A 12,373-nucleotide genomic window follows, 5' to 3' on the forward strand; every position below is an offset into this window, starting at 1 on the left:
ATGGAAAAGAAGAAGCGACTTATTGATTTTTTTAAACCTTTGTTTATCTTCTTCAAACTGCAATTAATAATTAATCTTTGTTATAATTTTGTTAGGTTTTAAGATTTACACAGTTTAGCGATTAATAATATTATAAACATTTGTATATTAAATATGAAATACGGTTTTACTGAATGTTCTTTTGGTTACCTACGGGTTTCCATATTGTGTTCGGTAAAAAGAGGCGAACAAAGTAGGAGGGGGCGCCTACAACATGCTTAATATTTGGGCAATAATATTTTCAAATTGGTTTTAATCTGGCGATAAAATAGCTGACAACAGCCATGTTTATGTAAAAACTTAATATTAAAAAAAAATAATTAAACACAATTAATGAAAAATCTATGTTGTAATGGAGCATTTTGAAATAATGGAATTTTAATTGTTTTAATCTTTTAAAAATTAATTAATGTTTACGAAGTTTCTTTTTCTTGGCAATTCAACTGATTATAGTATATATTGATTCGAAAAAACGCTATAAAAAAAAACATAATAATATTAAATTTATATCATTTTTTAATTGAAAATTCAAGGTAAATTTTTGTTCAATACGTGTATTTAAACTTTTAAAAAATAAATATATTTTACTTATTTGAGCTCCTATGTTTCATAATAAATAGACATTTCGATAGATTTAAATATATTTTGTTCGAATTTCGAAAAAATAAATATGGCGGGAGGGAAGACATTCACTAAAAAATATTTCCCCTCATATATTTTACGAAAACTGCATTTTATATGTAATTTCATTCTAAAATGGATAAGTATCGAAAATTTCACGAAAATCTGACCATTAGTTGATTTTTGCTAGATTTATTAAACACGGGTATGTTTTCACGTTAGGAATGTCTACTACATGGGAACGTTATTTTAAAGCGCCAATTATGTGAACACGGTTTTCGTCTCGTAAATTCATTATTTTCGTTCGATGAAAAAATGTTTTAAAAATTATTACTGGTTTATTTTGCCCTTCTTTTAAATGGTACAAAAGTTATACTGATAATATTAATTTATAATAAAGTTACATCGTGTTACATATGGGGGGGGGTAATTCTGTGGTGAATTTTGACAGTCCCTAACGTATTCTAAAGGCGGACTTTGCGAAAAGTTGATGCTATGGAGAAGTTAAATACGCATTCGAAGCTAGGACTTGGTGATAATTTGTCGGGCTATGGAAAATTTATTCGGTAAATTTTCAGATTAGGTCCACCTTCACAATTTTCTTTTAAATGACGACTTTTATAAGTTTTGCACTATGCTGAATACGAAAACCGCATTGAAATTTTGCAAAAATAATTAGTTATCGATATATAAAAAGTTGTATTATGCATTGTATTCTTTGGCGGCCATCTTTTTAACGCGCGTGCGCGCGCCATAAACAGATCTACTCATCTATGACTGACACTGCACGCGCGTAAAAAAAGATGGCCGCCAAAGAATACAATGCATAATACGACTTTGTAAAAAAAAAATAAATAGATAAAATAAAAATTATTATATCAATCTTTGTCGTTTTTAACTTCGGAATTCCATGTCCAATCTATATCTTCTATATCTATCTATCTATCTATATCTATCTATGTATCTATCTATATCTATCTATATCTATCTATCTATATATCTATAAAAACAGAGATGTGTGTGCCACAGACGATTTCTGATTGGTTAATCCAATAATCACATCTCCTAAAAAACAATGGTTTCTACGCTCTTACCTTTACCATAAAATATTATGGCTTTATTTATTGTCCATCTTGGAAGGGTTTAATTTTTTAATAACTTGTTATTCACAAATTAAAAAAATACGAAACTAAACTACACGAAATCAAACGCTCCGACAAACTTAATAGTAGTACTAGCAAGCACACACGCACACACACACGTTCACTACCGTCACGTTGTTATGGCAACCAAACAATGTTTACAAAATGTCTACGCACGTTCGTAGACATTTTGTAAACATTGTTTTTAAAAAATAAAAAATAATACTTCTATTATGTTTTAAACGACTGTAATAGTTTATTTTGGAAGTATATTTCATAAAGAAAATTGACAACCCACTTTAAAAACAGAAATTACGAGTTTTATATATTTTATTCGCATTTTTTTGTTGACTCTTCTGGCGGCCATGTTGTAAGCCCTAACGGTATTTTTGGAGATTACCCAAATAAATGTTATCAAAGGCAAGATAAGTTACTTTTCCACCAAACTGGATATATTTTTCGTGTTTTTATTCAATGTAGCATATTTATTCAGCTCGAAAAACGGGTTTGTATTACTGTACACATAAATTCGAAAAAGTTGTCAAAAACCAAATATATAACAAATACATGTTATCAAAGGCAAGATAAGTTACTTTTCTACCAAACTGGATATATTTTTCGTGTTTTTATTCAATGTAACATGTTTATTCAGCTCGAAAACCATACGGTGTTTACCGATGTATTGGAAAATTCAAGATGGCGCCTCACTCCCTCTTTAACACGGTAAGTTTGGGAAAAGGTGTTATAAATAAAAAACTAGAAAAAATACTATTAAAAACCCGCCGAATATATGTCAACCTATGTCACGGTAACATATTGAGCGAGTTTTTAACAGTATTTTATTCAGTTTTTTATTTATAACACCTTTTCCCAAACTTACCGTGTTCAAGAGGGACTAAGACGCCATCTTGAATTTTCCAATACATCGGTAAACACTGTATGGTTTTCGAGCTGAATAAACATGTTACATTGAATAAAAATACGAAAAATATATCCAGTTTGGTAGAAAAGTAACTTATCTTGAGGCCAAAAAAATAAATTTTCAGGGGTCATAATAGGGGTCAAAGTTTAAAAAATTACCCCTTTTTTTTGCTCATCATACACCTCCAAACACCCGGACAACGCCGGGCACCCATGCTAGTATATCTATAAAAACAGAGATGTGTGTGCCACAGACGATTTCTGATTGGTTAATCCAATAATCACATCTCCTAAAAAACAATCGTTTCTACGCTCTTACCTTTACCATAAAATATTATGGCTTTATTTATTGTCCATCTTGGAAGGGTTTAATTTTTTAATAACTTGTTATTTACAAATTAAAAAAATACGAAACTATTATGCGAAACTAAACTACACGAAATACGCGCACACACGCACACACACACGTTCACTACCGTCACGTTGTTATGGCAACCAAACCCGCTGACTTCTTTTTCTCATTTCACTCGTGGTCTTAAATTAGATTCGAATAAGTTGCCAAAAAACAAATATATAACAAATAAATGTTATCAAAGGCAAATCTTTCGTGTTTTTATTCAATTTAACATGTTTATTCAGCTCGAAAAGCATACAGTGTTTACCGATGTATTGGAAAATTCAAGATGGCGGCCGATTCTCTCTTTAACACGGTAAGTTTGGAAAAAGGTGTAATAAATAAAAAACCGGTTAAAATACTGTTAAAAACTCGCTCAATATATGTTACCGTGACATAGGTTGACATATATTCGGCGGGTTTTTAATAGTATTTTGTATAGTTTTTTATTTATAACACCTTTTCCCAAACTTACGGTGTTAAAGAATGTGTGAGACGCCATCTTGAATTTTCCAACACATCGGTAAACACTGTATTCTTTTCGAGCTGAATAAACATGTTAAATTGAATAAAAACACGAAAAATATATCCAGTTTTTATCGGTTTTTTACCTTCTCTGCAGAAGTACAAAAAAACAAAACAAACAAAAAAAAAACGGAAGGTACTTTTACAGAATGTTAAACTAACCCTAACCGATGTTTTATGTTTAGTTTAGGAAAAGTCAGAAGAAATAAAAATCATTATTGCATGAAATATACGTATTTAGTTGAAGTATTGTTTATGTCAATTCTTTCGAAGAAATTTAGCAAGAATACCTGTAAACCAGGAAATCGGTAAAATGTCATCATGGATGAATACTTGTCTATTATAATTTCTACCCTTGACAAAAACTTAGCCATAACAAAAGAGATTTATTGTTCAGATTGTTTTTGAGATTGATTTCTAAAAAGATATTTTATAAATAAAATCGACTTTAAAATTAAAGACTTAAATTACAATAATTGAATTTAAACATTCTTATTTCAATATTTGGCACATAACACCTGCAAAAATGATCACAATGTCAGGATTTCATTTTATTTCAGAATCGATGGCAAATACTAATATTTAACATTAGTTTATCATTTAAGCCGATAAAAAGCCCTTTTTTTTCCGAGTCATAAAAGGATTTGGAGTTTCCTAATCAACCTTTCGGGTGCAGTTGCACGCTCTCAAAATAACTAAAGTGTTGGCTTTAAAAAAATTGGTTCATTAAAACTAAACAGGTTTAGTTTTAATAAAAAAAAAAATTAAAAAAAAATCGCTTTGGTAATTAGATATGTCGTATGGTTATCCCTAATCGCTGAATAAAACCGCTAACGAGTTGAATGATTACGACATAAAATTAAACTCGGGTTCCTGAAACGGAAACTTCGTTTGTTTTTGTTTTTTTCTTATCAATATATTTACATTGTTATTTTGTTTTCATTTTCAATCATTCGAACAGTTTTCTTTTTCAAGTAATCCAAGTTACAAAATTCCCACTGTTTACTATGCTAAAATCACAATGACTAATGTATACCTATTAACCCTTATCCTTGAGTGGCCTCTGGGCCTTGATAAGTGGTGACACCCATGTAAAAAAAAAAAAAAAAAATCACTCGAGCAGTTTTCTTTTTATAATGTACAGTTTTAAAAGTTTAAAAACTATATAGTTTTTACTTCAGGAAAATTAATGGGTCAGTTTTTACGATGTGCCCTGTTAAAATACTGTTAAAAACTCGCTCAATATATGTTACCGTGACATAGGTTGACATATATTCGGCGGGTTTTTAATAGTATTTTGTATAGTTTTTTATTTATAACACCTTTTCCCAAACTTACGGTGTTAAAGAGGGTGTGAGACGCCATCTTGAATTTTCCAACACATCGGTAAACACTGTATGTTTTTCGAGCTGAATAAATATATTACATTGAATAAAAACACAAAAAAGATATCCAGTTAGGTAGAAAAGTAACTTATCTTGCCTTTGATAACATTTATTTATATATTTGTTTTTGACTATTTTTTCGAATCTATGTGTACACTGTACAGTAATCTTGCCAGGATGCGGAGGAAAATGAATGAAGGGGGAGGGGAATAAAATAAAAACATTTTGGAAACAGAGTAAGTTTGAAAGAATTGCTTTGCACAGAAAGAAATTAATGAAAAAATAAAATTAAATTTCTTTTCTTTCTTGATTTTTTTTTTAGTTTTTTATGAAAAAGGAAGTCAAAATTAAGACTATAAAAAACAATTTTTATTAAGAGCGAACCTCAGTCGTCAGGTCTGTAAAAAAAAGACGTGGAATAATAAATGTTTTCTAATACAAATTGTTTTTACTTATGTGTTCATTTGTCTCTTTGAAGTTCGTTTGTTTAATATATCGGTTTGCAATATAATTTTGTCATTCTGTCAGACTCAAATTTTAAATCTATATATCTATAAAAGTTAAAGTGTGTGTGTGTGTGTGTGTGTGTGTGTGTGTACATTTCCCTACGAAATAACTCTGTCAATTTTTAGTCTACAGACTCGAAATTTGATATACAGGGTACTGAGATTTGGAAAAATCTATGTGATCGGTTTTTAGCCAGAAATTTGGCGATTAAGGGGTCAAAGTTCAACGATTTGAGCTTTGAGAACTCTACCAAACTTCTCCGACAATTTTGGGTCTACACACTTTAAATTTTAGATATAGCTTCCGTGGACATGAATCTAACTTAATAACTTGATTTGAGCCCAAAACAATAAATTTTCAGGGGTCATAATAGGGGTCAAAGTTTAAAAAATTAACCCCTTTGTTTTGCTCAGCATACACCTCCAAACACCCGGGCAACGCCGGGCACCCATGCTAGTATAGAAATAAATTTTACCCAATCAATTTAGAAAACGTAAAAACAAACTTTAATTTATAAAATTAACGGGTCACGCCGAGTCGGGACAGCTAGTATTAAAGTACTAAAATAACATATTTGCAGTTCGCCTAGATGTCATCAAAGTAACCGGTTATTAATGTTTTTTTTTTTAAGTTTACATTATACATTTATAAACTTTGCGGAACAATAAAACGACGTTTCATCGTTTTAATTAACATTTATGAAGAATAAATGAATAACAGCGTTTTTCTTAAGGAACGTCTATCCAATTTGTGCGTTTAATGCGATTTCGAAGTTTAGATAAGAGACCAAGGAAAATACTATTTTTCAAACTTAACCATGGTAACATAATGCATATAAGCGTGCGAAAAAATAGCAGCAGCAGCGGCAGCAGCAGCGGCAGCAGCGGCAGCAGCAGCAGCAACAGCAGCGGCAGAAGCAGCAGCAGCGAAGAATGGCTGGCTTGCGAAGATAGTAGCAGCAGCAGAAATAGCAACAGCAGCAACAGTAGCCGAAAACGCGAATATGCACACAGGAAGTGTGCAAGAGTTGGTGCGACAAGTAAAAGAGAAAAAGGACACCACGTACTCAGGGGAGAAAGAAGATCGACGTAGTGTAAAGTTAAGGATAAGAATGAGCCGGCGGTTGCCGGTATACGGTTGAAGGAAAGAGAAACGCAATTGGCCTAGATGGACATGTGGCAGCGAGAGACTTTTTAAGTAGTGTCAGGACAAGAGAGTAACGTGTAATAAAAAACATGTTAAAAAAAATCTGGATTTTTATTTATTTATTTTCTTTGTTTGTTTTTAGCGGCAACGTTACAGATAGAAGAGTAATCTTTGCTCTCGGTAATGTTCATTTGTATATATATATATATATATATATATATATATATATATATATATATATATATAGAGAGAGAGAGAGAGAGAGAGAGAGAAGTAGAGAGAGAGAGAGAGAGACTAAATGACAAAAAACTGTATTCCAAAATTCATGATGCTGACCATCTTATAATTTATTCCTTTAATTCAGTTGACTTATACAATTCTTGACAGTATCTGTTTCGAGGCGCAAAATTAATCACTTAATTATTATATCAATCAGTGAATCTATTATGCCCTTAACTCATCAGAAGGAATAGCAACAATCAATCCATCATAAGAAAACGAAGTGTGATTTGACATGACTAAAATCCGAAAATTGGAAGAGAAGCTGCAAATGCTTTTAATATGTTTCCAGGTGAAGAGGGGATATATATATATATATATATATATATATATATATATATATATATATATATATATATATATATATATATATATATATAAAGTGATGGTTGTGTAGTTCCAACGAGAGAAAAATGTATATTTAAAAGAGTGTAACCATCAACAATTGTGTGTGTTTTTTTTAAAGGTTCTCATCATATTTTTATTTTAAAATATTTTTATAACGCGTTTCGAGCTTAGGGTGTGCTCTCTTCAGATGTTTTCGTAAAAAGTTTTTCTTTAAAATGGGAGTTTGTAGAGTTACCTCCGCTGATATTAAATATGTTTTTCAGAGTGATATGCAGTCTCAGACATTCTGACTCCAACTGTAAGTGTTCAAAGTGTCCGGTCAAAGTTATATTCAAAGAGTGGCTTTTGGTTCATTTGGTGAAGGTTTTTATGGGGTTTTTAGGGTTTACAGACTAACGAAAATAATTTTTTAACTGAATCATGACAGACCACCTGAAATACTTTTTCAAGCATAAATGTGATAAACGAAAAAGCTGTTTTGCACCTAACTATGACAGACAAACGAAATTTCCATTTCAAACCGACAAAAATAATATTTCATTACAGACCAAAGAGAATGCTATTTCAAACTTAACTGTAACAGACAAACGAATTGATATTTCAAACTTAAGCCTGACAGATCAAGGAAAAAATGTATGCATGGGGAAAAAACAAAAAAAATGTTATTTCCAACACAAATTTAGCAGACCAACAAAAATGTTATTTCGAACTGAAGTATGACAGACGTATGGAAATGCTATTTCACACGTAAGGATGACAAAACATCGAAACGAAAATGTTAAACTTAAAAAATGCAGACCAACGAAAATTCTATTTTGAATTTGATCGTGTAGACCCGTAATGTGGACGCACGTATGCAAATACATTCGAAATGGCGTCACTATAACACTATAAACAGGAGAAAGAGCACGTTAGAGAAGACAATCATGTTAGAGACCATGTTGTATAGCCAGGGAGTGACAATGAGGTATCGCACGGGGATATATTACAGTTCGTATTTACATAAAGGCGTCATCTCCTATAATATAAATCTCACCCGTCTATTTAAGTGTATGTATGTATGTATGTATGTATGTATGTATGTATGTATGTATGTATGTATGTATGTATGTATGTCTAAAACTTTCAACAGAGGCAGCAAATTTTCACGAGATCGTTATTGTTTTGAAGCTCGACCCTTCAAACGACAAATATACAAAAATTGGCTCAAACGCGCACTTTTCTACAAGGAGGGATCACTTTTTTCGCCGATATTTTCGAAAGTCATCTGCTTTTTTGATTGACTAGTATTAATTTAAACCTTCGTCATTTCCGGGTTGGCGATGGGCGCAACAGCAAATACACCACATTTTTTTCACTACTCTTTCCCCCCTTCGCAGTAGGAGTTCTAGCCTGCCTGCCTACTGCCACTTTTTTTTTTTTTTTGCTCAACACACACCTCCAAATAATTGGGCAACGCCGGGCACCCATGCTAGTATTTTATAAGAAGAATATATGATGCTTCATACCTTTCCTTTCTCCAGGAGTTCTTCTATCTTCACTTAAACGTATGAGTAATGTTACAGACCAACGATATTTATATCCCTAACTTTATAGTGACAGACTAATGAAAATACTATTTTAAACTAAAGTGTGACACATTAATTCTATTTTTCTTGATCGTGGCAGACCAACTGTAATGTTATCCAAACGCATTGTAGCCTCAATCGCAAGTAGACAAAGAATGAGAAAAAACCTTCAACTCGCTTTTTCCTGTTGTCATAACCTACGTTTCTGATATGCTCTCGAACGTGATCCGCGTCTCTAACGTGATCTCGAACGTCATTCACGTCTCTAATGTGCTCTTTCTCCTTTTTATAGTCTGTTTCTTTACCGGTGACGTCATCTCGCATGTATTTGCGCTCTGTTGCACAACAACATGTGCAGTAAAAGCATACAAAAAAAGCTTTCATGTCGCAACGAGTGCACACCTAGTGCGCAGAGAACCAGAATCAACTCTGCAGAATAAAACAATTGTTAGATGCTCAGTTCCAGAATAAACAAAGGACCCGTGGCATAGTGGATAATGTACTTGGTAAAATCCGGTTGTAAATGACACTGTATTTGATGTTGAAAGTTCAATCCTCAGAGCGGATGACACCTAAAACACAATAGCAAATACTCAGAACTTCTACGCAGGCTGACAGAACGATAGCAAGCTGCAACCCGTGTTCTATTCGAAATTCCGTGCGGATTCCCGAATTTGATAGAAAGATTCTCAAGTTCAACAGAAACATACAAATGGTAATAATAATTAGTAATAAATAATGATATTTACAGCTAGAAATGAAATAAGTTTAAGGCTCAAAAAATTCGTTTTAGAACTGTCCGCAAGGACTTGTGGTGCAGTGGTGAAAGTACTTGAAAAAATCAATTGTAAAGTTTCTCAGTGTGGGCGACCGAAAAAATACAATTGCGAATTACTTAGGACCTCTATCCAGTCCCCCTTAAAGTAAATAATCCCTTCCCCTTTAAAGTAAATAAAGGGTTCTGTTTGAAATTCAGTTTGACAGAAACACTCCCGTTCGATAAGATACACCTGAAGAAGGTCGGAGGTTACATCGACCAAAACATTGTGAAAATGATAATCAAGATGAAGACAGTAGTGCAAAGAATATATATATATATATATATATATATATATATATATATATATATATATACTAGCAGGGAAACCCGACGTTGCCCGGGATCGAATGATGATCAACGAATATTTTATACCCCTATATTTTTATTGTCATCGAAATCCGTGAAATCGCCTGGGAGGAAGTTTCACATGCCTCCATGCAATAACTTAGTCCATAATATATGTTATTCTGCATTGCACTCGAGAGAACTATTGTTTCTTAACGAAAAAAAAAAACATTAAGAAATTTACGTTCGGAGTTTAAACCTACAGACCACGTCATGCAAAAAATCAAAACAAAACAAAAAAAAACAAAAAAAAAAAACTATCAATATCAAATTACCCACAGTAGAATTTTCATGGCCCGTTGTTCTATCATTGTTTCTAAGCGACGACATGGAAAAAAATTGCTTTATCGATGATAGATAAATTAAAATAATGGTTTCGATTATCGATTATCGTAATTAACGGCGGTATTCTGAAACAAAACTTAGCTAAGATCACTCCCAGACTTATGTTCTGTAAATTTTAAAGAAAATCTGTTCAGACGTTTTGGAGTGCATAAGGAATGAACTCTCACACACAGACAAAGTTGCATTTATATAATTGTAGAGAAGAGGTACGATTACCTATGGAGGATGGCAATATGGGGGTAACCCATCAAATAAAATAAAACAGAAGAAAAAAAAACATCATTGCAAAATAAAGAGTTGAATCCCATGTTTAATTTCAGAAGAGTTTCCAATGGGAGGCTAAACTGTACACGTCCTGTTTTCGGACGCCACTTGAAGATAAGAGTTTTTGCGTGTACTGTAATCAATGGGACAATAAAAACCTTTTTCACTCTCTCTTTTTCCTTTCAAGCTTTTAATTCAATAAAAAAAAAAATATATATATATAAGAAAACTCAATCCCAAAAACGTTCGAGCAACAACGATTGGTCAATTTACTTCAGTTTTTTGTTCTTTTTTCTTTTCAAAACAAACCTTCATTCTGGTCCGCTACAAATCACTCCCCTTGTAACTCGCTAATATTAATATTCGTACTAACATTACGTTAAATTCACAGTGACAAGCAAAATTACGATTCTTTTCCAGTTTTTAATACACACATATAATCGTTCTCTCTCTCTCTCTCCCTCTCTCTCTAACAAGGCCAACCGCACAGACAACAATAGAGAGAAAGAAAGGCTCGGCTTACCTCGATTCTGTTGTTTTCTTCCTCGTCATTTCGCAGTCAACTTTTCGATTTCTTTCCCCTCACTGTATTCTTTTCCCTTCTCTTAACGTTTTTTTTTTTTCTTTTTCAGCCGGGCGTTACTTTTTAAAATGTTTTTTTTTTTTTTCAAAATGTGTTTTTCACGCATGTGATTTCTTTTTCTGACTCAGAGTGTTTTTCAAACGTTTTTTTTTTTTTCAACCGGGCGTTTTTTTTTTTTTAAAGTTTTTTTTCAAACGTGCGTGTTTTTATATTTTTCATTTCTGTCTTTCTTTCCTTTTTTTTTCCAAATGTCTCCGTCTGTCTCTTTCTAATTACGTCTCTTTCTCCTGAGTTCGTCGTGGAAATACTCTTTCTTTCTTTTCTGTCTTTGTTTTTGTGTCCGTGGTAACAACAAAAAAAAAATGAGAAATATTAAGTCTAACCCTTTCTTTTCGGGTCTATATCCTTGTCGCAGCCACCAATAATGTACTATTATAATCTTTCTCTTCTTCGCCGTGGAAAGATTTCTTTTCTCTTTTCCGTAGTAACCAAACAGGGTCAATCCGGGTCAATGGCAACCAATAATGTAAAACCTTTTTGATGAAGTTGGCCAGGACTCCTTTTGTCTGGAAACTTCGGCTCAGATCGTCTGTTTCTTCTCAGAGGGTCGTTACATTCAATCCTGTATGCTGAAAGCAAATATCGAAGCTGCAGGCAGAAAGAAAAACAGACACGTGAAATTCTATTCTACGAGAATTAATTCATGAACTTATTTACAAATGTTTTTACAAATATCGTTCAGTTCTTAGTAAGTTTTCAAAGTCTCAAATCTCTCTTCACAGATAGCATCAGACGGTTTAGAGGAGGGGAGGGGTCACGTCTCAGAGAGCGGTGTGATTACTTTGAGTTTCGCACACAAACTCTCGCTGGAAACTGCTTCGAAACTCCTTTTGAAACTGACTAATTTTGCGCAACACCATCATTAATATGAGTGTGTGTGGTCGGGGTGGAAGTGTCCCCAACCAATCAGATCATGCCACGAAATCGGAAAACCCCCAGATTTTGCGGGTGTGCAATTCAGCCTGTGATCTGAGATTCAAGTCAATATTAAAATCCCATGATCCCTAAGGTCACTGTAAGCCTGACATCTGACTTTGAGTTTATCGAGGCCAGACAGTGTTATGTTCTAAGTTCCCTCTCA

At 33.0% G+C, this 12,373-nt stretch overlaps 1 protein-coding gene across 1 annotated transcript in view; it reads right to left on the reverse strand.

Moving 5' to 3' along the window:
- The window catches only part of LOC145268695 (uncharacterized), a 72,658-nt gene extending 60,662 nt beyond the window's left edge, over positions 1-11,996 (reverse strand). Inside the window, exon 1 of the mRNA XM_080124218.1 lies at positions 11,173-11,996. Within this exon, the coding sequence (XP_079980344.1) occupies positions 11,173-11,201 (29 nt within the window). The 5' untranslated portion in view covers positions 11,202-11,996. The remainder of the gene's footprint in view (positions 1-11,172) is intronic.
- Between the last annotated feature and the right edge of the window lie 377 nt (positions 11,997-12,373).

Source organism: Euprymna scolopes, chromosome 44, assembly GCF_053919585.1.
Source record: "Euprymna scolopes isolate OS-2025 chromosome 44, ASM5391958v1, whole genome shotgun sequence".
In the NCBI taxonomy this organism is placed as follows: Eukaryota; Metazoa; Mollusca; class Cephalopoda; order Sepiida; family Sepiolidae; genus Euprymna; species Euprymna scolopes.